The following is a 25941-nucleotide window of genomic DNA, read 5'->3' as shown; positions in this document are numbered from 1 at the left end:
CAATGGGGTTGCTGCTGGGGCAGGGCCTCTTCCTGCTGCACGGCTTCACTTTGGCTTTGGAGGAGCTTATTTAGCACCTTGCTGATGGTGGAGGGTGCTGGTGGCCGGGCTGGTGCCCCCATGGGACATGGGGGTGTTCATAGGGAGGTTCTGCTGTGGTTGCTCCCCGGGGTCTGGGGTCCTCCCGCAGTGATGGTTCTTCTCCCTCCTTCCTTGAATTGAGGAGCTGGAGCGTTGCAGTCACCCCAGGAGAAGGGATCAGTGTGGGGTCAGAGCTCCATAACACACAGGAACACATGGAATGCCTTGAGGTCAGGAATGAAAGCACTCACCAAGGAGCCAGCCCCTGGACCAGCTCCCCATGGGAAGATGCTCTTGGGGGGGGGGGGCTCATCCAAGGGAGGATGGAAAGGCAGAGTGAGACTGGAGCCAGCTCCAAGGGGAAGCAGAGGATAAACAGCCACAAACCACAGGATCACTGGAAGCATGTTCCTCCCGTGATACAGACTTGGCTTTGCTTCAGGGTATTGGGGAATGACCTCGCCTGCCCTGGCTGGCGCCGGGGGCACCCTGCCCTTTGCCTTGTCCAACCAGGGGGCTCTCGTGTCTTGTGCTCAAAGCATCCCTCAGGAGAAGGGAAGAGGCGGCGGGGCCCGGCCTTGGTGATTCCCACCGTGAGTTTTCCCTTTCCCGGTGCGGTGCTTCCCGCTGGATCCAGGCCATCCCGGCGTGCCCAGGGATGACGTAACACCAGCCATGGTTGCTTCAGGAGGGCCTGGACCGGGGCAGAGCCATCCCTCAGCGTGCAGGAGCCGCTGCTGCAAGCCGGGCTGTGGTGTCATCAGCCACTTTGGGAGGACAAGGTCCAACTGATCTGCTCCCTCCGTGCGTGCACCGGCAGGAGCCGGGCGCTGCTCCCCTGCTCCGGAGGGGTTCTAGGGAATGGGCCGTGTGCCGGGCTCAGCACTGCACCATAACGGGGATCCATGTGCCGGCAGGATGGGGACCAGCGGATGGAGAAGGCAGCTTGGGATGCAGGGATGGAGGAGCAGCGCCTGCCTGCGCATCACCCTCTCCATCACCCCCTGCACCCCTCTGGGTCCATCGGATGTCGCCTATGGATGCTTCTCACTCACCAATGGGTCAGGAGTGGTGCCAGATCCCCCCAGCCATGAGCTGGCGCGGTGATCCATGGGGAAAACCAGGCGGTGGAAGGGAACTGTTTGTGTCTGAGGAAAAGGCTGACCCTTATTCATCTCCACAGCTGCAGAGCAGCCTCGCACATCACCCGGCTCCAGCAGCACCAGTGCATCCCATGCAAATTCCCAGGCGGAAAGGAGAGATTCCTGCTGGGTGTTTCCTCCGCCGTCACCCGGAGGGCGGGCAAAGTTCGGCTCCTATAAAGCCAGGTCAGGTCCACTTCATTCATTCCCGGGGCAGCACCGCCGGGAGCTGCACGTCCGAGCCTTTGCGCAAGGGGATTTTGCAGTTAATTCCCGCTGGGAATTGCGCGATGCCGAAGGCGCTGCGGGATGTCGAGGCTGCCCTCACCTGCCTCCAGCTCCTGCTGCTCGTCACCGGCGTGGAGCTGAGGCCCCACACGTGGGATGGGGACAGGCTCCAGCTGGAGGCCATCAAAAAGGGGATCCTGGCGCGGTTGGGAATGCCGGCACCCCCCGTGATCCGGCAGCGGCTGGACCAGGAGAGCATCCGGAGGGCGCAGCAGCTCTACCAGCACACGGTGGATGAGCTGATGCAGAACCGGAGCCGGGAGGAGGAGGAAGGAGCCGTGCCCAGGACCAGGCGCCTGCATCGCCTGACCCCCACATGTAAGTGATGCCGTGACTCCGTGTGCATCCGTGACCCCTATTCCCGCCCCACACACACACACGTGTGTGTGTCCCCCAACGTGTCCCTGCTCAGGCACATGAGCGAGTGCAGGGACATGACCGGGCATGAACAGTGGTGGCTGTGCCCATCCTTATCCCGGCTGCTTCCCTTGTCCTGGCACTGGGGCGGAGCCACTGGTGGGGTTGTTCTGCTTCAGCCCACACAACATGGGCAGTTTTGGGGTGAAAGCGGCAGCTTTGAGTGCTCGGAGCGGGGTCTGGCCTTGCATAGGGAACTGGGGGGATGTAGGGAAATATCCCACTCTTGCCGTGTGTTTGGGGGGGGTCACCCCAATGGTTCCTGGGGCACCATCTGCTGTCCCTCCGCTGCCCCCCCCCCCGGGGGGATGGTGGGTACCGGGTGCTGTGGGGATGAGGATGGGGCTGCCCCACCGTGGCCTCCGCATCCCTGGGGATCCGGTTGATAACGCGGCGGTGGGGCCGCGGGGCAGGAGCCGGTCAGGAGCTGCCGGGCAGGATTGCGGGCTCTTACATCAGCTGTGCCCGCAGTGCTGCACCGGGACCCGCCGGGACACGGGGACGCCGCCGGCCCGCACCGCTACCACCTCCTGCTGTCCCGCACAGAGGCTTTCCAGCGGCAGCTCCGGGTGGTGCAGGCGGAACTGAAGCTCTTCAAGCCGGGATCCCTTGGGTTGAACCCGCTCCGCTCCTCGGTGCCCCCCCGCGTCAGCATCTACAGCGTGGGGGGGGCTCAGGGGACCCCGCAGCTCCTGCAGAGCCAAGAGCTGGACCGGGATGCTCCAAGCGTGGACCTGACAGCGGCCGTTCGGCCCTGGGCTGCCGGTGCCGAGGACTCCCTGCGCCTGGAGCTGCTCTTCAGCACCGACGTCTCGGCCTTGCTGCCCCCCTCCTCCTCCTCCTCGGAGGCGCTGGTGCTGGAGGTGGAAACCCACGAGTCCGGGGGCCGGGGGGCCCGGAGAGCCCGGGGGCTGGAGGAGGAATGCGGGAAGAGCGATGGGAAGTGCTGCCTGAAGTCGCTCAAGGTTTCCTTCCAGGACATCGGCTGGTCCGACTGGATCATCGCCCCCAACAGCTACTACATGAGGTTCTGCGAGGGGTCCTGTCCCCACAACTACAAGCCGGCCAGCATGCACGCCCAGATCAAAGCCCGCATGCACTCCCTCTCCAAAGCCACCCCTCCGCCCTGCTGCGTCCCCGCTGGATACGACCCCATGGTGCTGATGCACTACAACAGCGAGGGCAGGCTGGTCTCCACGCTCTTCGAGGACATGCTGGTCACCAAGTGCCACTGCGCCTGATGGCATCGCCTCCAGCTCACACCTCCTGGGCAGAGGCTCCTGATGGCTCCAGCATCCAGCTCATCCCTGGTTGTGACCCCCCCCCTTCTGCAAGCCACTTTATTCCCACTTCTGGCTCCTTATTTAAAGCACATTTTATGCGGGAGGTGGATCCTTCCCACCCAAAAGACCCCAAAACAGGCCAAGGTGGGTCTGTCCTGGGTGGCCACAGCCCACCCCTTGTCTGAGCATCATCTCTTCTCTGCTTAGAGACTTATTTATACAACCCTCTTATTTATTGCTAACTTATTGTATTTTATAGCCAAGCACCTTTCTGGGGAAAAGGTGGGGTTTTTGGTGTATTTTCTATTTTATATATTTCTATAAACCAGAGTTCTGGGAATGAATAAAGAGATGGGAACAGGGATTCTGCCTGCCTCTCCTGCCCCACCACCCACCACTGCAGTGGGTCACCTTCAGCTCTTCACTTAGCCCCTCCATGGATGACCAGCCAGGAGCTGACTCCATATGGATTTGCTGGTGGATCCCTTTGGATGAGTGGGGCCAGCTCAGCCCATCCCATCCCACCCTGCCGTGCCAGGTGAGTAATGCCTGGGCTGTGCTCCCAAAGACCTTTGAGTTGTCTGTGGCCTTGAGATGGGTGCTGGGCACAGCCTTGACCTCCCCCACGCAGGACATTGGGCCAGGATGAGGCCGCTGCCCTTTTCAGGGTACCTTCAGCCATGGGACTGCATTGGGATGGGGGGGACCACGGCTCCCCCAGGCTCTGCCTCCACGCAGCATCCCCCAGGGACTCATTGCACTCAGGACGGGGACCTGAGGGACACGGGGTTGGGGATGTCCACTCTGGAGATGTGGACTTGAGGGACCTCTGCTCTGGGGTCATGGGCTATGGGGCCCTGTCCTTGAGGGTCTGGTCCCCTGGGACACCCCGCTCTGGGGACACGGCCCCTGGGACCTCCAGCCTCATGTTTAGAGCCACCCTTCAGTCACCAACATCCCTAATCTGGGGATGGCAGAGGGATGGATCCCGATGGGAACAGCACCAGCGCTGCCGGGGGCAGGTACCCCCATCCCTACCCAGGGCTCCCAGCAGACAGGCTCATTTAAGCTGATTAAACCATTTAATAGGGCCCAGTGGAGCATCACCAGGGATGGAGCCCAGGGGACCCACGGAGGGGGAGGACTCCCAGACAAGGCCGTGTCCCCGGATGCCGATCCCCTCGGGGTGCAGAACCGGGAATCCTGCAGGAGCGCTCCCAAAGAGGCTTCTGCTGCTCCCCAGAGAGGCAGATTTAGCAGGGAAAGGGGTGGGGAAGGCGATGGTGGGGATGGTCCCAGTGTCCAGATGTCCCCAGGCGCACGTGCACCCCATCGGCAGCTGAAAGGGGAACAGGAACCGTGCGCTGCTGCGGTCACCCCGGGGGCCCTCACCCGTGTCCCTGGCTCCGGGATGCTGCTGCCCATGGGTGCTGTGTCCCCGCTGTCAGAGGAAGCACCTCAGCCCTCAGCTACTGAAAGGGACCGGGGTGAAGGAGGGGGCCGGGGTGTACTAAAATAGCCCCCCTGAGGGAGGTGTCCATGGCAGGATGTGAGCGGAGAATGTGCATGTCCCTGTCCCCATCCCAGCCATAGCAGGACCCACGGAGCCCACATCCATGGGGAGCGCCCATCCCTGTCCCCTCTGTGCTGGGGTCACCACAGGAGCATCACTGGTCAGGGGTGATGTAGATGCTGTCCTGGCAGGGGCTCTGGGTGTTGGCATAGATGGGCTGGTCCCAGGCGTCCTCGCTGTGCAGGGAGCACTGGTCATGCATCGGGATCTGCGGGCTGGGACATGGAGGTGGCACCCGCTGCCCTGGCCATGGCATGGGCCCCATGGGGATGGGACATGGATGGGGTGGAATGGGACAGCTTGGGATGGGATGGCATGGGACGGGATGAGACAGGATGGATGGGAATGGACTGGACAGGGTGAGATGGCACAGCATGGGATGGGATGAGACAGGATGGATGGGAATGGACTGGACAGGGTGAGATGGCACAGCATGGGATGGGATGAGACAGGATGGATGGGAATGGACTGGACAGGGTGAGATGGCACAGCATGGGATGGGATGAGACAGGATGGATGGGAATGGACTGGACAGGGTGAGATGGCACAGCATGGGATGGGATGAGACAGGATGGATGGGAATGGACTGGACAGGGTGAGATGGCACAGCATGGGATGGGATGAGACAGGATGGATGGGAATGGACTGGACAGGGTGAGATGGCACAGCATGGGATGGGATGAGACAGGATGGATGGGAATGGACTGGACAGGGTGAGATGGCACAGCATGGGATGGGATGAGACAGGATGGATGGGAATGGACTGGACAGGGTGAGATGGCACAGCATGGGATGGGATGAGACAGGATGGATGGGAATGGACTGGACAGGGTGAGATGGCACAGCATGGGATGGGATGAGACAGGATGGATGGGAATGGACTGGACAGGGTGAGATGGCACAACACGGAATGTCATGGGATGGGATTACAGAGCATGGCTCAGCACAGCACAGGAAGGGACGGGACACACCTGGAGCAGCCGGTGCCAGCTCCAGAGCCTCACCTGTACCGCTGCCCTCCCGGTGTCCATCCCGGCACAGTGACTGCGATGCTGCTGGTGCTCACCAACACGTTCTCATAGTCCGGTGTGGAGCCATCGGCGCTGCCGTTGGAGCCGCCGGTGCCATCGGCCCTGCTGACGTACCGGGGCTGCCCGTGCGCCGCCGCCGCCGCCGGCTCCCGCTTCGCCCCCCCGACGCCGGCGGCCGCCGCTCTCCTCCGGTGCCAAACCACGGCAGCCGCCACCAGCGCCAGGACCACGAGAGCCGCGGCCGCGGCAGCTCCGGCCGCCAGCGCCGCTCGGCCCCGGCACTCGGAGCCGTGGAATTGGGTAACGTTGAGGCGGCCGCGCTGGGGGTCGAGGCAGTGGCAGCGGCAGGCGGCGGGGGAGCAGGCGCAGGGGGCCAGGACGCTGCCCACCACATCGCAGCGGCACGGCACGGCCAGGAAGCGCAGCCCGGGCTGGAAGGCGGAGCGGGGCACGGCCGGGAGGGGGTTCCCGTCCAGCCACAGGCTCTCCAGGGCCGTGCTGTTGGCGAAGAAGCCGTCGGGCAGGACCCGCAGGCGGTTGTGCCGCAGCAGGAGCTTCCGCAAGCCCCGCGCCCCGCTCAGGAACGGGGCCGGCAGCTCCCGAAGCGCGTTGTGGGACAAGTCCAGCTCCTCCAGCCCCGGCTGGACGCGGGACGAGGGGCTCAGGGCTTCGATGCCGTTGTGGTTCAGCCACAGCCGCCGCTGGCGCTGGAAGCGGCCCCAGTCCAGCTCGGTGCAGTGAGGGATGGTTTGGGTCAGGTTCAGCTCAAGGGGGGCGTCCGGCGGCACGGTGAAGCAGGGGGACGCGGGGGGCGTGGGGGACACGGGGGACAGGGGGGACGCGGGGCACAGCAGCAGCAGCAGCACAAAGGGGGCCATCGGGTGCCCCATGGCCCCTCCAGGTACCTGGGTGGGAAACGAGGGGTCAGCAAGACCCCAGTTCCCACTGAGCCTGCCTGTTACCCCTCCCAGTACAAACCAGTGCAGCCCAGTTTGGCGCCCACCCCTCTCCCGCTCTGCCCGGGCAGGGCAGCACCCGGGGGTCCCAATGGGTGCTGTGTGTGTGTGTGTTCAGCCCCAGCACCCAACTCGCCTGCGCTCCGGCCGTTCCTCCGCAGGGCACAGAAGAGGAACAGGCGGGTCCCATCCTGTGACAGGATGCAGCCGGACCCGGGGGCTGTCTCAGGGCTTGGGGTGGTGTTGCTGGGTGCTGAGCACCCCAATGGCCCCGCCTGTCAGTTACATGCGTGGGGACACACGGACACACACACGCATGTGCTGCCGCACGCTCGCACATACATGTCAGTGCACACGTGCTGCGTGCTCAACACGCTCGCAGGTACATACGTGCACATGTGCACAGACGCCGGCTCAGTGAAGCGGGTTTGAGGGGGATGCCAGGCTCTCAGTGATGTGTTGGGGTAATTCGTGTAGGGGCCCGGGGAGGATCGGGCCCTCCCGGGGTGCTGGTACCCTTGGGGGGCTCTGTTCGGGGTACATCGTGGGGAGGGGACTCCCCCCCTTGCAAAGGGACCCCATGCATGGTTTGTGTCCATGTCCGCATCCCGGTGTTCCCCATGTCCACATCCCCCTGTGCCTCCCCCTCAGTGTCCTGTGCCCCTCAAGCCCCACACGTCCATGTCCATCCCCCCCATGCCCAAGTCGTCCCCCCCCACATCCGCCTCCTTCTGCGTCCACCGTGTCCATGTCCCCCCCTCGTGTCCGTGTCCCTCCATTACCACCGCGTCTCTCCGCACCCCCGGTGTCCGTGTCCCTCTCGTACCCACCCCCTCGTGTCCGTGTCCTCCGAGAACACCGTGTCCGTACCCCCCCACCCCGTGTCCCTGTCCCCCCATCTCCCTCCCGTGTCCCACCCCTCGTGTCCGCGTCCCCCCATCCACCACCCCCCTGCCCACCCCCAACCTCCGTATCCCTCCATGCCCACACCCCCCCTCTCATCCCCTGTGCCTGTGCCCACCCCGTCGCATCCCTCTCCCCTCGTCCCCATAACGCGGTCCCCACCACCCTTCACCGACATCGCCCTTTTAAGAGCGGCGGGCGCGGGCGGCGTTGCTGGAACAGCCTCGCGGGGGGAGGCGGCGCGGCGGTTTCAAGCTCCCCCGCGGGCGCGCGGCCGGAGCCGCCGGGGCCGGGGCCGGGGCCGGGATGGCGGCGGGGGGGGCCCGGGAGCGGGGCCGGGGCCGGGGCCGCTGACAGCCGGGGCCGCGCCGCCGCCGCAGCATGTACGGGAAGGGCAAGGGCTCCGGCGTGCCCTCGGACGGACAGGCCCGAGAGAAGTGAGTGCGGCCCCGGGCCGCGGCCCCGCAACTTTTGCCGGGGCGGCCGCCGGGGGAGCGGGCACCGAGGGGACGGGGATGGGGACTGGGGATGGGGATGGGGGCGGGCGGACCCCCGCGGCCCCGCCCCGCTGGGGGGGCACCGGCAGCCGTCGGGGCTGAGCCGGGAACCGGGGTGCGCACCCCCCCCTTCCCCGTCCGTCCGTTCACCGGGAGCCGCTCCCCGCCGTGTGGGACCCCCGTCGGCAGCGGGACCGGGCCCTGAGTCATTCCCATTGCCGGGACCCGGGGTGCCCGCCTCCCTTCGCGGGGAGCTGACATCGCTCCCGCTCCGTCCTGGCCGCCCCCCCCGGGGGGTATCCCCGCTTTTGGGGTCTGCGGCTGTCGGGGCCGGGGAACCGGGGGGGGGTGCCCGGTCCTTGACCCCCGTGTCCCGGTCGCGGTCCCCGCAGGCTGGCGCTGTACGTGTATGAGTACCTGCTGCACGTGGGGGCCCAGAAATCAGCCCAGACCTTCCTGTCGGAGGTAAGAGATGGAGGGGGGATCACACACACACACAAACCCCTCCCGACCCCATCCCCATGGGACTGGGGGCCCGGAGCCCATCCCCGCGGTGTCAGGCCTGCCGAGGCCAAGCCTGACCCCGCATCCCCGCATCCCTCCCCGCAGATCCGATGGGAGAAGAACATCACATTGGGAGAGCCTCCCGGCTTCCTGCACTCCTGGTGGTGGTGAGTTAGGGATGGACCCCCCCCCACACCCCGCTGCCCCTTCCCTTTCCATGGGGCTGAGCTGGGGCCCCCCCCCGCTGCCACCACATCACCTCGTACCCCATAAACCTGCCGCTCTGCTTTTCCCATCAGCGATTTGGGGGCTCCCCCCCCTCGCATCCCGGCCCCTCCAGATGGATCCAATTTGGCACCAAGCACGGGGTGGGAGGGGGCTCCCAGTCTGGGGCTGGACCCTGCATGAAGAGGGGGGGGGACAACCAAGGAGGTCACCCCATGGATAGGGACTGATGGGGGATGCTGGGGGGGGACACGACCCCATCGTGCTGTGGGGGCTCAGTGGGGGTGCAGGATGCTGCCATTGCCAAGAAGTGATATATGGGGGGGGGGGGGGGCAGAGGCCATTAACCCTCCCGCTGCCAGCACCCCTAAAGGGGGGAGCACCCAGAAACAGCGCTGTGGTCCCATCCCTGCATCCGGGGGGGGGGGGGGTGCGGGCAATGGGACCCCCCCATCCCATCCGGCCCCGGGATGCTGCAGCCTGATGTAAAGTCCCAGGAATTTGGGCTCTGGCCCTAGCGACCGTTTCCAGGGAAAACAGGCGGCAGCGGCGGCGCTGGGAGGCCCCAACACACACAGGGGATGGGGGGGGACACACATGGGATGGACATGGGCACACACAGGGACATTGGGGGGTCCTGACCCGTTGTGTGTGTGTGTGTGTCCCCCTTTCACTCCAGTGTGTTCTGGGACCTGTACTGCGCCGCTCCCGACCGCAGGGAGACCTGTGAGCACTCCAGCGAGGCCAAAGCCTTCCATGACTACGTGAGTACCGTGGGGCTGGGGGGGAGCTGTGCCCACTGTGACACCCCCGGACCCAGCACACCGGGGGTTAACACCGGCCCCAGCCCGCTGACCTATTTGCATTGGGATGCAAAGGAGGGGGGGGTTAATCCCTGGGGGCCTGGCTCAGCCCCCCCCCCTGCATCCAGCCCCATCCCATGGGTTGCATCCTGTAACCCCTAACCCTGCTTCCCAACTGGAAGTTAGGGTGTCCCCCCCCCACCCCATCTCACCCGGTGCTGCAGGACCGGTGTGGTCCTGGGGTTCAGTGGGACACCCCCACCACCGCTGGGGGTGGCAGGAGGAGAACTGGGTCCTGGGGGGTACCATGCCCTGGGATGGGGCTGGTGCATGGTCCTGGGGTGGGAGATGTGGGCTGCCATGGGATCTGTGGTGCTGTGGGATGCTGTGGGGTCCATGGTGCTGTGGGATGTGGGATGCTGTGGGGTCCATGGCACTGTGGGATGCAGGATGCTGTGTGGTCCATGGCGCTCTGGGATGCGGGATGCTGTGGGGTCCATGGTGCTGTGGGATGCAGGATGCTGTGGGGTCCATGGCAGTGTGGGATGCAGGATGCTGTGGGGTTCATGGTACTGTGGGATGCAGGATGCTGTGTGGTCCATGGCGCTGTGGGATGCGGGATGCTGTGGGGTCCAAGGCAGTGTGGGATGCAGGATGCTGTGGGGTTCATGGTACTGTGGGATGCAGGATGCTGTGAGATGCAGACGTTGCAGCAGGAATGCTGTGGGATGCTGTGGGATGCTGTGGGATATGTGATGCTGTGGTGTGCAGGATGCTGTGGGATAAAGAAGGCCGTGGGATGCAGGATGCTGTGGGATGCAGGATGCTGCAGGACAGGCGGTGCCATTCTGTGTGGGATACATGGTGCTGTGCAGTAGGGGTTGCTGGGGGTTGCAGGATGCCATGGTACCCTTGGCACTGTGGGATGGAGGATGCCATGGTACCCGTGGCGCTGTGGGATGCAGGATGCTGTGGGGTCCATGATGCTGTGGGATGCAGGATGCCGTGGGGTCCATGGCACTGTGGGATGCAGGATTCTGTGGGGTCCATGGTGCTGGGGGATGCGGGATGCTGTGGGGTCCATGGCGCTGTGGGGTCCATGGCGCTGTGGGATGCAGGATGCTGTGGGATGCAGGATGCTGTGGGGTCCATGGCGCTGTGGGATGCAGGATGCTGTGGGATGCAGGATGCTGTGGGGTCCATGGCGCTGTGGGATGCGGGATGCTGTGGGGTCCATGGCGCTGTGGGGTCCATGGCGCTGTGGGATGCAGGATGCTGTGGGATGCAGGATGCTGTGGGGTCCATGGCGCTGTGGGATGCAGGATGCTGTGGGATGCGGGATGCTGTAGGGTCCATGGCCCTGTGGGATGCAGGATGCTGTGGGATGCAGGATGCTGTGGGGTCCATGGCGCTGTGGGATGCAGGATGCTGTGGGGTCCATGGCGCTGTGGGATGCGGGATGCTGTGGGGTCCATGGCGCTGTGGGATGCAGGATGCTGTGGGATGCAGGATGCCACAGGGCGCACATTGCCCTGACCCTCTCCCCATCCCCCTGGAGAGGGGCTGGAGCTGCCCCCCCTTCCCTGGCTGCTCACCCCCCCCTTACCCAGCAGCACCCATTGCTGCACAGGGGGTGGCTGTGGGCACCGCGTGTGGCTGCACCAGTGCAGGGGGGGCTGCAGCAGGGCCCCCCCCCGGCCCCCGGCGCTTGCAGCGCTGATTTCCATGCTGGAATTAATGAGGCTGCCGGTGCGGTGACGCCGGGGACGCGGCGCGGGTCAGGCAGCGTTGCCATGGCACTAATGCCTGGCAGGCAGCAATGGGGACCCATGGGGGGAGCCCCCCTGCAGCACCCCCCCCCCGTGCACCCCCACACTGTGAACCCCCATCCTGGGGTCCTCACTGCAGTGAAACCGGTACCCATGGGGTGAACTGGGGGTCCCGCCATGGAGCCCCTCACTTCACCCCCATGGGTGCTGCTCAGCGGCACCCCCCCCGGGGCACATGGGGACCCCCCCTCCTCATGAGCATCGTGGGGATGGGGACCCCATCACTTGGGGGGCTGGCAGTGGGGACAAATGGTGGCAGCGACTGGCCCCATGCTGGGGATTGGGGTACGCTGGGGTGCATTGGTCTGGGGACCCCCCCCCAGCCTGCACCCCCCCATGTCTGTGTCCCCCCCCCCATTTTCTCCCTCCTGACCTTGAGCCTGCAGGAGGAGCCAAAACTCCCCAACCTGTTGCCATGGCAACTCTGCTTTGCATCACTGAGTGATGGGGGGGGGCAGTTCAGTCCCTGCCATGGGGGGGGCAGCACTGTCCCCTCTGTGGGGCTGGAGCTGGGGGGCAGTGGTGGACCCACTGTGGGGTGTGTGTGTGCGGGGCCTCTGCCTTGGCTCTGTCCCCAGGGTTGGGATGGGGATTGTGCCTGCCCCCAGGCAAAGGCTGCCCGGCCCCCCTGGGCAGCGTTGTCCTGGCCCCATGGCCATGGGGTGATGCTGGTCACAGGCACGGCCATGGGGTGATGCTGGTTACGGACACGGCCATGGGGTGATGCTGGTCATGGACACGGCCATGGGGTGATGCTGGTCATGGACACAGCCATGGGGTGATGCTGGTCACGGACGCAGCCATGGGGTGATGCTGGTCACGGACACAGCCATGGGGTGATGCTGGTCACGGACGCAGCCATGGGGTGATGCTGCTGCCATCCCACCCTTCACCCCTCCTGGCACCCCTGCGTGATGGGGACAGACCCCCTGGGTCCTGGGACCTGTCCCCTGTGCTGTGCTGGGGTGGGCACTGCAATGGCTCCATGATGAGCACCATAATGGGTGCTATGGTGGGACCATGATGGGCACTGTGGTGGGACCATGATGGGTGTATGGTGGGACCATGGTGTGCTCCATGGTGGGCTCTATGATAACTCTGTGATGAGCTCCATGGTGGGCACTGTGGTGTGACCATGATGGGTGCTGTGGTGGGACTATGATGGGTGTATGGTGGGACCACCATGGGTGCTGTGGTGGGACCATGGTGTGCTCCATGGTGGGCTCTATGATAACTCTGTGATGAGCCCCGTGGTGGGTGCTGTGGTGGGACCATGATGGGTGCTGTGGTGGGACCGTGATGGGTTCTATGGTGGGACTACAATGGGTGCTATGGTGGGACCACCATGGGTGCTGTGGTGGGACCATGATGGGTGCTGTAGTGAGACCGTAACGGGTTCTATGGTGGGACCATGATGGGTGCTATGGTGGGACCACCATGGATGCTGTGGTGGGACCATGGTGCTCTCCATGGTGGGCTCTGTGATAACTCTGTGATGAGCCCCATGGTGGGCACTGGGGTGGGACCATGAGGGGTGCTGTGGTGAGACCGTGATGGGTTCTATGGTGGGACCACAATGGGCGCTATGGTGGGACCACCATGGGTGCTGTGGTGGGACCATGGTGTGCTCCATGGTGGGCTCTGTGATGAGCCCCATGGTGGGCACTGGGGTGGGACCATGATGGGTGCTGTGGTGGGACTGTGATGGCTGCTGTGGTGGCTCTGTGTTGGGTGCAGTGATGGACCTGGTGTTGGCACCATGGGGAGCTTGGTGATGGCTCTGTGACGGTTCAGGATGGGCTCCATGGTGGGACCATGGGGGGCTCTGGGATGGCGCCTGGATGGGATGTGGTGGGCTCCCATTGCCTTGCAAATGATCCCTGGAGCTGGGGACCTCGGGGCCACATCCTGCAGCAGATGAAGCTGGGGCTCCCCCCGACCTCCAGACCCCAGGGCACCCACTGTCACCCTGGTGCCATGCATGTCCCATGTGTGACCCATGTACCTACCATGACCCATGTGCCCAGATGGGGGTCTCACCCTCCCCATCCCCATTTCCACACCAGCAGCACGCACGGGTGCCCCATCCCCATCCCCCATCAATGGGTGATGCCCCCCTCTCCAAACACATCCAAGCTGGGGCTGGGGGCAGCCATGGGGCGCTGCGGGGCCCCCCGGGGGGAGGGGGCAGCTCCGGGTCCGGTTCCCCCCCCCCCCCTTTCTCCTCCTCCCCTACAAATTGGATCCAGTTGCGGCGGGGCCGGGCCGGTTTCCGGTGCATTCCTTCCATGGGGCCGGCAGCAGAGAGGGGCCCGCGCCCCCTGCCCCGTTCGGGGGGGGGGGGGGCAGGACCGGGTCTCGCCTGGCGCAGCCGCAGAGGTGCCCTCCCCCCCCCCCTCCGGTGTTGACCCCCCCCTCCCTCCCCTCCCGTTCCCCCGCAGAGCGCGGCGGCGGCTCCCAGCCCGGTGATGGGGAACCTGCCCCCCGGTGACGGCATCGCGGGGGGGCCCATGCCCCCCGCCTTCTTCCAGGTACCCCCTGCGTGGGTGCTGAGAGCACGCGTGTGCGTGTCCATAGTGTGTGTGTGTCCTTTGTGTGTGTCCTTAGCGTGTGCGTGTCCTTAGCGTGTGCATGTCCTTAGCATGTGCGTGTCCTTAGCGTGTGTGCGCTCTGTGTGTGTCCTTAGTGTGTGTGTCCTTAGTGTGTGTGTGTCCTTAGCTGTCCTTAGCATGTGCGTGTCCTTAGCGTGTGCATGCGCTCAGTGTGTGTCCTTAGTGTGTGCATGTCCTTAGTGTGTGCGTGTCCTTAGTGTGTGCATGTCCTTAGCATGTGTATGTCCTTAGCGTGTGCGTGCACTCAGTGTGCATGTCCTTAGTGTGTGTGTGCCCTTAGCGTGTACATGTCATTAGCATGTACGTGTCCTTAGAGTGTGTGTGCACTCAGTGTGCATGTCCTTAGCATGTACATGTCATTAGTGTGTACGTGTTCTTAGCATGTGCATGCACTCGGTGTGCGTGCCCTTAGCATGTACATCTCCTTAGCGTATGCATGTCCTTACCTGTGTATGTGTCCTTAGTGTGTGCGTGCACTCAGTGTGCATGTCCTTAGCATGTACATGTCCTTATTGTGTACATGTCCTTAGCATGTGCATGTCCTTAGTGTGTACATGTCCTTAGCGTGTACATGTCGTTAGCGTGTACATGTTGTTAGCATGTACACATCCTTAGCGTGTGCATGTTCTTAGCATGTGCGTGTCCTTAATGTCTGTCTACCTACGTGTATGCGTGCCCTTAGCGTGTGCTTGCAGCCAGGTGGCTTTACATGACCCGGGCCCCCCCGCCTCACTCTGCCCCCTCCTGGGGCCAGCCCCACATCCCATGCCCCCCCAAGCCCCCCACCGGGGTGCCCCCCCCCCAGCCCCATAACCGTGTTCTGTTTCTCTTAAAGGGACCCGCGGGCTCTCAGCCTCCGCCCCACAACCCCGGGCCCCCCCTGCTGGGGCCGCACAGCCAGGTAAGGCTGGGCCCCCCCCCCCCTCAGCGCCTGCAGGAGAGCCCCGGCCCCCCCCCGGCCCCTCCCCGCCCCCCCCCCCAGGGTGATGCTGCCCCCCCCAGCCCCAGCTCACCCCATCCCTGCTCCATCTCTTGCAGCCCTTCATGTCCCCCCGGTACCCCGGCGGCCCCCGGCCCCCGCTCCGGATGCCGAACCAGGTGAGGTGCTCTGCGATGGGACCCCCCCATTCCCCCACCCACTACAATGGGTGCAGACCCCTCTGGGGGGGGATCCGCAGCTCCTCATGTGCTGTCCCCCCCCCCCAGCCCCCAGTGGGTGTCCCAGGCTCGCAGCCACTGCTGCCCAACGCCATGGACCCGGCGGCGCGGTCACAGGGTGAGTTGGGGGGGTCCCTGTGTGCCCCCCCCCCCCCCGCACCCCAAGGTCGGTTGGGGGGGGCTGTGGGGGTCTCACTGTGCCTCCTCCCCCCCTCCCCTTTGCACAGGGCATCCCGGCATGGGGGGCCCGATGCAGCGCATGAACCCCCCCCGAGGCATGGCCGGCATGGCCCCCCAGGTGAGGATGCAGGGGTCGGGATGGGGTTGGAGCCATTGATATGGATGGGGATGGGAACAGGGATGGGGAGTGGGGGCAGAGACAGGGATGTCCCCATTGACCCCCAGCTCTCCCTGCAGACCTATGGCAGCGGGATGCGCCCCCCCCCCAGCTCGCTGGCCGGCCCTGGCATGCCCACCATGAACATGTAAGACACCCGGACCCCCCCCTCCCATGGGGTCACCGGGACCCCCCCCTCACCTCTCCCCATTGCCTTCCAGGGGTCCCGGTGGCCGCGGGCCTTGGCCGAACCCCAACGCCAACTCCGTAAGTTGGGGGGGGGGGGGAGCAGGGGATGGGGCTATGGGGGTGCTGGCTCTGCCCCCCCCATGATGAACACCCCCGTCTTTCTGTCCCCCCAGATCGCCTACTCCTCCTCATCCCCCGGGAACTATGTGGTGAGTATTGGGGTGCACTGGGGGGTGTCCATGCTGGGGGTGCCCCCCCTTTAACCCACCTCCCTCCTTTCCCCCCCCCAGGGCCCTCCCGGGGGTGGTGGCCCCCCCGGCACCCCCATCCTGCCCAGCCCCGGAGGTGAGTGTCTGCAGGGAGCGGGATGGGTTGGGGTCATTGGGGGGGGGGATTTGGGTGCCATTCTCACCCCTCCATGTGTCCCCCCCCTCCAGACTCCACCAACTCCAGTGAGAACATGTACACCATGATGAACCCCATCGGGCCCGCGGGGACCCGGCCCAATGTGAGTGACTGCGATGGGGTCGGGGGGGACACAGGGATGGGGATGGGGGGGGGTCCCACATTGCTCCTCACCCCCCTTTTCCCTTCCAGTTCCCGATGGGGCCCGGACCCGAGGGGCCCATGGGGGGCATGAGCGCGATGGAGCCGCATCACATGAATGGATCCTTAGGTGCGTGCCCCCCCCTCCCCAACCCCGGCTCCATCCCGCGGTCCGTGAGCGCCATCTGCGGGCGGCCGCGATCAATGCAGGGCCCTGCGGGGAGGGGGGGGGGGGGCCTGAGCATCACCGGAGGGGGGGGCACGGCCTTGGTTGGGGGGGGCACTGATGCTCTGCTTTGTCCATGCAGGCTCCGGGGACATGGACGGGCTGCCAAAGGTGAGTGCGGGGCCCCCCCCATGCACTGGGACCTCCCCACCAATCCCATGTACTGGGACCCCAGTTATTGGAAACAGCCCCCCTATATCCTGAGACATATTTATTGCTCCCCCCCCATGTACTGGAACCCCATGTATTGAACCCCCCCATACCCTGGGACGCATTTATTAGCCCCCCATATAGTGGGACCCCATGTATTGAACCCCCCCTTATCCTGAGACACATTTATTGCCCCCCCCATATACTGGGACCCCATTTATTGAACCCCCCCATACGCTGAGACACATTTATTGCCCCCACCATGTACTGGAACCCCATGTATTGCCCATACCCTGAGACACATTTATTGCCCCCCCCATATACTGGGACCCCATTTATTGAACCCCCCCATACGCTGAGACACATTTATTGCCCCCACCATGTACTGGAACCCCATGTATTGACCCCCCCATACCCTGAGACACATTTATTGCCCCCCCCATATACTGGGACCCCATTTATTGAACCCCCCCATACGCTGAGACACATTTATTGCCCCCACCATGTACTGGAACCCCATGTATTGACCCCCCCATACCCTGAGACACATTTATTGCCCCCCCCATGTACTGGGACCCCATTTATTGAACCCCCCCATACCGTGGGACACATTTATTGCCCCCCCCCATGTACTGGGACCCCATTTATTGACCCCCCCCATACCCTGAGACACATTTATTGCCCCCCCCATGTACTGGGACCCCATTTATTGAACCCCCCCCATACCCTGGGATGCATTTATTAGCCCCCCATATAGTGGGACCCCATGTATTAACCCCCCCCCATACCCTAAGACACATTTATTGCCCCCCCATGTACTGGGACCCCATTTATTACACACACCCCCTCCATCCCCCCCTTTCTCACCCTCTTCTCCCCCTTCCCCAGAGCTCCCCCAGTAACCTGGGGGCCCTGAGCAACCCCCCCGGCACCCCCCGGGACGACGCGGACCTGAGCAGCAACTTCCTGAACCCCTTCCAAAGCGACAGCGTAAGGGACCCCCGGGGTGGGGGGGGGGCATTAAATCCCTTTGGTGAACCCCAATGATGACAATGGGGGGCTTGGGGGTGGTTACCCCCGAACCCCCCCCATTAACCCCATGGTGTCTCCGCTCCCTGCAGTACTCGCCCAGCATGACGATGAGCGTGTGAGCCCCGCCAGGCCGGACCCCTCCCCCCCCCCGGAATCCTCATCAGTGATCAATAATCAATGATCAATAATTATCAATCACATCCCCCTCCCCTCCCCCCCCGTGAGAAAACACTAAACACAGAATGGGGACAATTGAGGAAGAATTAGGAATAAGTCACGTGACTTATTTATTGCCCTCCCCCCATCCCCGGCGCAGGGACCACCCCCCAGGGTGGGGGCAGGCACTGGGGGGGGGGGGGCTTTATAAGGGTGTTCCCCCCCCCAAAAGTAGGGAGGGGGTTTTGGGGGGGGGGTTTGCTCTGCCCCCCAACCTTTGGCTATGCTGTAAATGGAGGTAACTGCAATGAGCAATGCAGCAGCCCCCCCAAAGCCCCCAGTGCGGGTTCAACCCCCCCCACCCAAAGGCTGTGTTAGGGGTGGGGGGGGCCCAAGCCATACCCCCCTCCCCATAGAGCACCCCCCATGCTCTATAGGGCAGGCCCCAGTGCAGAGAGCAGCCCCCCCCCCCAGCCCTGTCTGTGTGCTCAGCCAGCACTGTGATCCCCCGCCCCCCCGCCCCGACCGGGCCCCCCCCCCGCCGCCCCCCCCCCCCCCCCCCCCGGGACCACTTTAATATGAAGGAATTCTCTTTTTTTGTGTGGGTTTTTTGGGATTTTTGTTGGGATTTTTCCTCTTTTATAACAAAAACGACCTCAAAACCCCTCCCCCCCCTCTTCCCCTCCCCCTCCCCCAACTGCCGCCGCACCCCCGGGCCCCCTCCCTTGTACAGCCCCACGCCGGGGGGGGGCCCATTGTGCCCCCATAGCACCCACCATAGGCATAGTTGTTCTGTGTAGGGAACACCCCCCCCCATTTCTATTGCCATTAGAGCCCCCGTTGCTTTATCAAAACAAAACGGGGGACCCCCTCCCCAAAAAAAAAACAACAAAAAGAAGAAAATACACAAAAAAATACAACCCCCCCAAAATACAGCCCCCCCCCCATCAATAAATGTCACTTGATTTTTTTTTCAGAAGGTGCCAATTTTTTGCTTTGGGGGGGGGGTCCCCCAAGAATGAGGCAACACCGTTTGGGGGGGCATCCGGGTTTATTGGGGGGTTCAAAGCTTCACAGTGTCAATGGCATCGGGGCTGGGGGGCACTGAGGTGGGGGGGACACCCCCCCCCAGACCCCCACATCCACCCCCTAGGAAGCTGCTCAAGGGGTCCTGGCGTTAGTCAGCCCCATCAATGTGCAGGGGGGTGCGGGGGGGCCCCATCCGCGGTGCACAGGGGTGCCCATTGAGCTGGGTGGGTGCTGCCGGGGTCTTCTTGGGTGCCAAGGGACAGGCGGCCCCCCCCGGGCAGGAGCGCTTGGGGCTGGGTGCGGGGCGCTGCATCTTGTGCTCCAGCAGCATGTGGTTCTGGGGGGGCAGCCCCACACAGGCCCTGGCACCGAGGGAGGAAATGGAGGGGGGGGGTGTTAAGGATGTGGTACCCAGTGACAGGGAAGGGCGATGGGAGCAGTGATGCTGGGGGCAGCATTGGGTACTGGGGGCTGTGGGCATTGGGATGCTCTTGCGTTGGGCACCCCAAGACTGGGAACCAGGGACCCATCTGCGCTGGGAGCTGTTGGTGCTGGGCACTGCCAGCACTGGGACCATCATTTGGGCATCATGCACCAGGATGCAGCGGTGCTGGGTGCTGGCACCCAGAGGGGGGGATGGCTCCTGGGACCAACTGGTGGCACTGAGCACCCAGCCCCAAACTGGCTTTGCACACCCATGGTGTTGGGTATCGAGCACCAGGATGCCCCCAAGCCTCGGGTACCACCATGGGCAGCAGGAGAGGAGGGATGGGGACCCCCGGGTACCTCAGGATGTTCTCGATGCAGCTGCGCTGTCGGAAGAGCGCGTTGACAACGGGGGTGCCCTCGGGGACCAGCGGGGCCTTGCAGAGGAAGGCGACGATGGAGAGGACGCTGTGGAAGCCCTGGAACTCGGGGTCGGCCTCGGTGCAGAAGGTGATGCGCTGGCACAGCTCCGTCAGGATGGCCAGGTCCAGGATGATGGGGCTGGCGAGCAGCGAGTCCTGTGGCCACCAGGGGGTGGGGAGGTGAGATGGGGACGTGCCACCCCCCCACTGCCACCCCCCTGTGGCCCCCCCGACGCACCTCACACGTGTTGTGGATGACGATGGTGTTGGTGCCACCCATCATGATCTCCGACGTGTACTCATCCAGCGCGCGTTTGCTGTCCCCGACGTAGGGCACGTACTTGATCACCACCTGCGAAGCGACGTCCCCGTCACCACCGCATCCCCCTCATCCTCCTCGTGTGGGTCCTGACCCCCCAACTCACGCAGTGGTCGGGCTTGTCCTGGGGGCCGTAGAGGATGGGGTTGGCCTGGACCGTGTCATCCACCACGTTGCTCTTGGAGATCTCCTTGGAGCGGAACTGCTGCGGGGCCGAGAGGTTCTTCCCGTCGTTGTTCCCCAGGTGGTTGTAGCTCACGATGGACTTGATCTATGCGGGTGGTGGGCACAGGTCACCCCCATCACAAGCAGGTCCCCCCCAATGCATCAGCACTGCCCCATCCCTATGTACCTTAAGGCCAGCGCCCACCAGGAAGTCCACGAGCACCGACTTGAGCTTGGTCTGACCGGACTTGAAGTCATCACCGCAGATGAAGACGCGGCGCTGGGCGGCCAGCTCCACGGCACCCGGCACGAAGGTGTTCTGGGGGGAGCCGTTGATGTAGGCGCAGCCCTCCAGGATGCTGGCCACGGCGAAGAGCGTGGATGGGGACACCTCCAGGCCTCGCTGCGGGGACACGGGGCAGCTCAGCACCACCGGGGGGGCTGCCGGCGCTGCTCCCCGCTGCGGCCCTGCCCGTGCCCTGACCTCGATGGCCCGCAGGAGGTTGTCGGCGGTGTCGTTGAGCCCCGGCACCACGTCGCAGAAGCGCTCGGTGTTGGCCGTCCACAGGACGATGACTTTGTCCACGCCGCTGCTCTCCTTGAAGTCGCGGATGTCCCTGCGGATCTGCTCCACCTGCGACAGCACCGATGGGGGTACGTCAGCACGGGGGCATCCCCCTGCCCCACATCACCTCTGTGTCCCCATCACCAGCACCAGGACCTGCTCCGCCATGGACCCGTGCAGGATGTTGTCCGCCCGCTCCTCCTGGTTGGCCGCGATGAACTCGGGGATGTAGATGGAGGCTCGGGGCTTCATCTTCTCCATATGGGGCCAGAGCTGCTCCTGCAGTGGCCAGTCCAGCACCTCCGCGCGCCGCATGGCCTTGGCCAGGTTCAGGGATGAGATGTCCCAGCCTGGGGGACAAGGGGTGACCCAGCCGCTCAGGGTGCCCCATGGATGGGGGTGTGTCCATCCCCCCCCGTATCCCACCTACCATCAAAGACGATATCGTTGGGGTGCACCATGGGCAGCAGGTCCCGGAAAGGCACATAGACATCACCGGTGGGGCCAGAGCCCAGGCAGACGGTGGAGGCTTGGAGCAGGGAGCCATAGTAGTTGGCTTTCTGGGATGGAGAAGGTGAGGATGAGCTGCTGGTACAGGGAAAAGGGGTCCCCAGCACCCCACTTTGGGGTGCCACGGCTTCAGACCACCTCTGCAGGGGCAGGGAAGGGGATTGGGGTGCAGGACCCCGGTGCAGAGGGACCAGCTCCGTGTCCTGATCCTTGCGGGATGCAGGGATGCTGGGTACCGGTGGGGGACACCCACCTTGCGCCCGGTCTTGGTCATCCAGGAGAGCCCCAGCCTGTTGGCCAGCACGGCCGCCGTCACCGTGGTGCCGTTGTTGCCCCCCCATCCCACCAGCATCACCCCCAGGCGTGGGACCTGCCGCGCCGTGCGGAACGTGAACCGGGTCGAGCACGGATGCACCTACGGGATGGGAACGCGTGGGGATGGGGGGGACCCCCGAAACCCCTCCCGAACCCCCCCAAACCCTGACAGCCCCCATCAACACCCTTGACCCCCTGCATCCCCCGCCCCTCCGCACCTTGGTGACGCCGTTCTCGCGGCAGACGTGCACGGCGCTGTACGTGTACTTGGCCTCGATGAAGTCCTTGCTGTACGTGACGTCGGGGCTCTCCACAAGGAACGGCTCTGCCATTGTTCCTGCAGCTGCAATAGGAGGAAATGGGTGTCAGCCCCGAGGGCCTGGCACGCCGGGACCCCGGGTTCCCCCCCTCCTGCTCTGGCCCCGCTCCGGGTGGCACCGCGGCCCCGGAGAACGGGAGGGGGGGCGCAAGGGAGTCATCGCCCAGCGCCCCCCAGGACCCCACTGAGCGGCAGCAGGCGGAGGGCGCTGGGTCCCGGTCCTGTCCCCGCTGTCCCGTCCCTAGCGCACAGGAGGAGTCCCCGGAGCGGCAGAGGGGACACGGAGCGCTCCGCATCCCGCGATGGGAGACGGGACCCGGGGACAAAGGTGTCCGAGCACCGGGGCCGCGGGACAGGGGCACGGGGGGGGGGACACAGAGTGGGTACCCCAGGAACCCCCCGCCCCCACCTCCTCCCGGGGCCGCCCCCGCGGGCACTCACCGGGGGCGCTGGAGCCGGTGCCGGTGCCGGTGCGGGCCCCGCGGGGGATTGATGCGATCGCGGCTGCGGCCGCCCCGGCTCCCGCCGCTTAATCGGCTCCCAGGACCCGCCCCCCCCCCGGACCCGCCCCCCGAGACCCCCCCGCACGTGCACCCCCACCCCCCGCACCCCCACACCCCCCCCGGGACTCCCCCCTCCCGGTCCCGGCCCCAAGGCACGTGCGGGGCGGCCCCTACCGGAGCTGGGGGGGGGGGGGGTACCGGGAGCGGGAGGCGGCGGGGAGCGGGCGCTGACCCGGGAAGGGGAAGCGGCGGCGGGGCCGGGGTTCGGGCCGGGACCGGGACCGGGAGCGGGAGCGGGGGGTCCCGCTGCCGCCTTCCGGCCATTGAGAGCCCGGGGCCGGCGGCTTCCTGAGCTGCCGGAGCCTCGCGGCTTCCCACGGGCACCGGATCGCGGGGCCGCTCCCACGGTGCTGACCCGGCACCGGCACCGGCAGCCCCTATGGACATCACAAAACTGATGGCACCCTGCAGCCCCTATGGGCACCCCAATGGCACCGGCATCCTGCAGCCCCTATGAGCACCCCAAAGGTGATGGCACCCTGCAGCACCTATGGGCACCCCAAAGGCACCAGCACCCTGCAGCACCTATGGGCACCCCAAAGGCAATGGCACCCTGCAACCCCTATGGGCACCCCAAAGGCACTAGCACCCTGCAGCCCCTATGGGCACCCCAAAGGCAATGGCACCCTGCAGTACCTATAGGAACCCCAAAGGCGATGGCACCCTGCAGCCCCTATGGGCACCCCAAAAGCACTGGCACCCTGCAGCCCCTATGGGCATCCCAAAGGCAATGGCACCCTGCAGCCCCTATGGGTACCTCAAAGGCACCAGCACCCTGCAGCCCCTATGGGCATCACAAAACTGATGGCACCCTGCAGCCCCTATGGGCACCCCAAAGGCAATGGCACCCTGCAGCACCTATGGGCACCCCAAAGGCACTAGCACCCTGCAGCACCTATGGGCACCCCAAAGGCGATGGCACCCTGCAGCCTCTATGGACATCACAAAACCGATGACACCCTGCAGCTCCTATGGGTACCCCAAAGGCAATGGCCCCTGCAGCCCTTATGGGCTCCCCAAAGGCGATAACACCCTGCAGCACCTATGGGCACCCTGCATCCCCTGTGGGCACCCCAAAGGCGATAACACCCTGCAGCCCCTATGGGCACCCCAAAGGCGATAACACCCTGCAGCACCTATGGACACCCCAAAGGCGATAACACCCTGCAGCCTCTATGGGCTCCCTGCAGCCCCTATGGGGCTATGCAACCCCCACCCTGGCCCCCAAGTGTTCCCGGGGGGGGGCTGTTGCAGCAGCGGGGGCCGTGCCGGGGGCTCCGCTCCCTTTCAATGGGCTTCAAAGGAGCCCCCGGGGCAGGAGCAACGCCCGGGCGGACCCGGCCCCTTCCCACCCTCGCTCCCCGAGGACCGCTCCCGCCGCCACCCAGCGCCTCGGGCCCGGGGGGGCACAGACACGGACACGGACACGGACACGGAGACCACGTTGGGATGTGCCCAATCGGGACACCCCCGGGGGGGGGGCACCTGCCCGCGGCCACGGTGGGGCCGGGGTACACGGGGTAGGAGGTGGGGGGGAACACGGGGAGGAGGCGTGCGGCCCCTTGGCCATGGAGGAACAATGATCCCTTGGTGCCGGGCTGGAGCGCGGACCGAGCCCCGCGCTGGAATGCCGATGCCTCAGCGAATTATTGAAACAAAAATAACATTTCTTTGTACAATAATCCCGGCCGGGGGGGGGGGGGCGGCAGCGCGGCCAGGGGCCCACAACTGGTATTTTTCCACTGCTTTTCCTTCCCCCCCCCCTTTGCCCCCCTCCCATAACTCCCACCATTGTTCCTTCCCACACTCCCTTCCCACTCCTCCCACACTCGGCACCGCATGAGCAGGGCTCCCTTGTTCCCTCTCCCCCAACGTGTCCATGGGCCCGGAGCCCGGGGGCTGGCGGGGAGCCGCGGAGCCATAGCGACCGCCTGGCAATGGTGCCCCCCCCATCACCAGCCCACCCCAACCCATCCCATCCCAGCGGATGGGCATCCGGAGCACGAAGCCCCCGCTGCAGGAGCCAGGGCAGCACCAGCTCCCCCGTGGTTCATCATAAGCAGGTTCAGAGCCTGGTTCTGCTGGTGGGGATGCTCCGTGCGCTGGGAAGGGCTCAGTGGTGGGGGGACACATAGGCAGGACCCCCCCTTATCTCCCCACATTTGTGCATTACGGCATTCCCTGCTCTTGGTTCACAGTTGGGGTTATTCCCCCTCGTGTAAAGCAGTTCCCAGGCTTTGCCCCTTTGTTATCTGGCAGCTCGCAGCTCCATGTCCTCCCCTCCCTATCCCTGTGCCATCACTCTGCAAGTGCTGCGTGCCCAAGGACGGACCCACGCATGGACAGGGACAGAGGGATGCGGGATCCCGCTGGGCTGCGGAGGTGCAGCAGCTGCTTGGCAAAGGGACCGGCTCCATCGGACCGTGGCAGGGACAGATGATCCCGATGAGCTTCCTCCTGTAAACAACCCGGGAGCAAACGGTGCGCAAGGAAAAACCCCACGGAGCCTCTGCCTCGCTCCCGGCATCCCTCCGGGGATGGAGGATGCTGCGGGACCAGCTCCACCGCCCCACACGGGCCTGACCCCGATGCGGTGCCAAGAGGATTGCAGAGCCCAGGGCTCAGCGTGCGGGGGACACGGACCCCGGCTCCAGGAGCTGCTGCTCCCGTGGCCTGGCCGCGCTCCCCAGCGCCGGATCCCGCCTGGCTCTGGCACAGAGAACGCAGCCAGTAAATTTCCACTGGGGCTGCTCCGAGTTAATGAGCTCCGAGCGTGACCCCGGCCGGAGCAGAGGAATTCCCCAGGAGAGCCGGGATGGGAAGGGGCAGGGACCCTGCCGGAGCGAGCGGCCCCATCCCAGGGCCAAGCCGTTCCTCCCATGAACACCCCAGGGGTGAAGCTCACCCCAGTGAGGAACTAAAGGTGGTGGGAGGGGGCCTGGGCTCAGCAGCAGCATCTCCACTGAAAGCTGATGCTCTGGCTCCGTAAGCCAGGGGAGCATCACCTCCTGCTGCTGTGTCAGCTCCGAGGTGAATGCTGAGCAGAGACCTCCCTGTCCATCCCCCCCTTCAAACACAGCCAAGACATCGCTCAGGCAGCACTTGGAGGAGCTTTAAGGCCCCTTCCCACTCAAACCAGGCTGGGATTCTGTTGCTGTTGGCAGGTAGAACCCAGAACCCTGCACTGAACCCAGCGCGCTGCAGGCGAGCACAGGCTCACTGGGGATATGGGTGGATCAAGCAAGATCCTCTGCCCTGACCTGTGGGCTCCAGCACACTGAACCTGTGCCTCCCACCCTCTGTTAAGAGGAGGGGGTCCCAAAGCAGAAGGAAACCAGAAGCTGCTCAGAGGGTACTTTGGTACTGAGTG

General features: G+C 64.9%; 6 protein-coding genes across 7 annotated transcripts in view; 3 read left to right on the top strand and 3 right to left on the bottom strand.

Moving 5' to 3' along the window:
* REX1BD (required for excision 1-B domain containing) overlaps window positions 1–25941 on the top strand; it is a 124063-nt gene that overhangs the window by 34352 nt on the left and 63770 nt on the right. The gene's annotated exons all lie outside the window — the stretch shown is intronic.
* The window catches only part of LSM4 (LSM4 homolog, U6 small nuclear RNA and mRNA degradation associated), a 110387-nt gene that overhangs the window by 27355 nt on the left and 57091 nt on the right, over window positions 1–25941 (bottom strand). The gene's annotated exons all lie outside the window — the stretch shown is intronic.
* Window positions 1018–3186, top strand: GDF15 (growth differentiation factor 15). The gene is made up of 2 exons (XM_061359417.1): window positions 1018–1829; window positions 2400–3186. Exons 1-2 carry the CDS (start codon window positions 1109–1111, stop codon window positions 3167–3169), a joined length of 1491 nt encoding a protein of 496 aa, XP_061215401.1. The 5' UTR covers window positions 1018–1108; the 3' UTR covers window positions 3170–3186.
* LOC133220319 (leucine-rich repeat-containing protein 25-like) lies at window positions 4879–7048 on the bottom strand. Its single transcript, XM_061372308.1, has 3 exons — window positions 6819–7048; window positions 5789–6720; window positions 4879–4999 (listed from the first exon to the last, which is right to left on the bottom strand). The coding sequence occupies exons 2-3, from the start codon at window positions 6703–6705 to the stop codon at window positions 4879–4881; spliced, it is 1038 nt and encodes a 345-aa protein (XP_061228292.1). The 5' UTR covers window positions 6706–6720; window positions 6819–7048.
* Window positions 7950–18058, top strand: SSBP4 (single stranded DNA binding protein 4). 2 transcript variants are annotated; one of them, XM_061357321.1, is made up of 18 exons: window positions 7950–8111; window positions 8564–8636; window positions 8781–8842; window positions 9580–9664; window positions 13974–14063; window positions 14980–15045; window positions 15183–15242; window positions 15351–15420; window positions 15530–15600; window positions 15720–15787; window positions 15861–15906; window positions 16002–16037; window positions 16119–16173; window positions 16266–16336; window positions 16426–16504; window positions 16683–16711; window positions 17639–17740; window positions 17872–18058. In XM_061357321.1, the coding sequence occupies exons 1-18, from the start codon at window positions 8056–8058 to the stop codon at window positions 17899–17901; spliced, it is 1149 nt and encodes a 382-aa protein (XP_061213305.1). In that variant the 5' UTR covers window positions 7950–8055; the 3' UTR covers window positions 17902–18058. The 2 variants fall into 2 exon arrangements, with proteins under 2 accessions (XP_061213305.1, XP_061214124.1); XM_061358140.1 differs by lacking the exon at window positions 14980–15045 and having other exon boundaries at window positions 17872–18057.
* ISYNA1 (inositol-3-phosphate synthase 1) lies at window positions 19080–22062 on the bottom strand. Its single transcript, XM_061349745.1, has 10 exons — window positions 21908–22062; window positions 21628–21789; window positions 21295–21424; window positions 21021–21214; window positions 20784–20933; window positions 20487–20702; window positions 20241–20405; window positions 20054–20167; window positions 19754–19971; window positions 19080–19329 (listed from the first exon to the last, which is right to left on the bottom strand). Exons 1-10 carry the CDS (start codon window positions 22019–22021, stop codon window positions 19116–19118), a joined length of 1677 nt encoding a protein of 558 aa, XP_061205729.1. The 5' UTR covers window positions 22022–22062; the 3' UTR covers window positions 19080–19115.

Source organism: Neopsephotus bourkii, unplaced genomic scaffold (assembly GCF_033783945.1).
Source record: "Neopsephotus bourkii isolate Nb327-2 ecotype Australia unplaced genomic scaffold, CSIRO-AGI_Nbou_v1 NB_2, whole genome shotgun sequence".
Lineage (NCBI taxonomy): Eukaryota > Metazoa > Chordata > Aves > Psittaciformes > Psittacidae > Neopsephotus > Neopsephotus bourkii.
The sequence above is the reverse complement of the archived record's forward strand: the minus strand, read 5'-3'. Positions and strand labels throughout refer to the sequence as shown.

Bases quoted from the DNA above. Each gene is read 5' to 3' on its own strand.
- LOC133220319 (XM_061372308.1), bottom strand. From the start codon at position 6,705: ATGGGGCACCCGATGGCCCCCTTTGTGCTGCTGCTGCTGCTGTGCCCC. The intron at 5,000-5,788 runs GTGAGGCTCTGG...TCCATGTCCCAG, and splicing joins CCGGGAGGGCAGCGGTACAG to CCCGCAGATCCCGATGCATG.
- SSBP4 (XM_061357321.1), top strand. From the start codon at position 8,056: ATGTACGGGAAGGGCAAGGGCTCCGGCGTGCCCTCGGACGGACAGGCC. The intron at 16,337-16,425 runs GTGAGTGACTGC...TTTCCCTTCCAG, and splicing joins CCGCGGGGACCCGGCCCAAT to TTCCCGATGGGGCCCGGACC. The intron at 17,741-17,871 runs GTAAGGGACCCC...CGCTCCCTGCAG, and splicing joins ACCCCTTCCAAAGCGACAGC to TACTCGCCCAGCATGACGAT.
- ISYNA1 (XM_061349745.1), bottom strand. From the start codon at position 22,021: ATGGCAGAGCCGTTCCTTGTGGAGAGCCCCGACGTCACGTACAGCAAG. The intron at 21,425-21,627 runs GTGGGTGTCCCC...TCTCCATCCCAG, and splicing joins TGACCAAGACCGGGCGCAAG to AAAGCCAACTACTATGGCTC. The intron at 20,168-20,240 runs GTGAGTTGGGGG...GTCGCTTCGCAG, and splicing joins AGGACAAGCCCGACCACTGC to GTGGTGATCAAGTACGTGCC.
- GDF15 (XM_061359417.1), top strand. From the start codon at position 1,109: ATGTCGCCTATGGATGCTTCTCACTCACCAATGGGTCAGGAGTGGTGC. The intron at 1,830-2,399 runs GTAAGTGATGCC...CTGTGCCCGCAG, and splicing joins GCATCGCCTGACCCCCACAT to TGCTGCACCGGGACCCGCCG.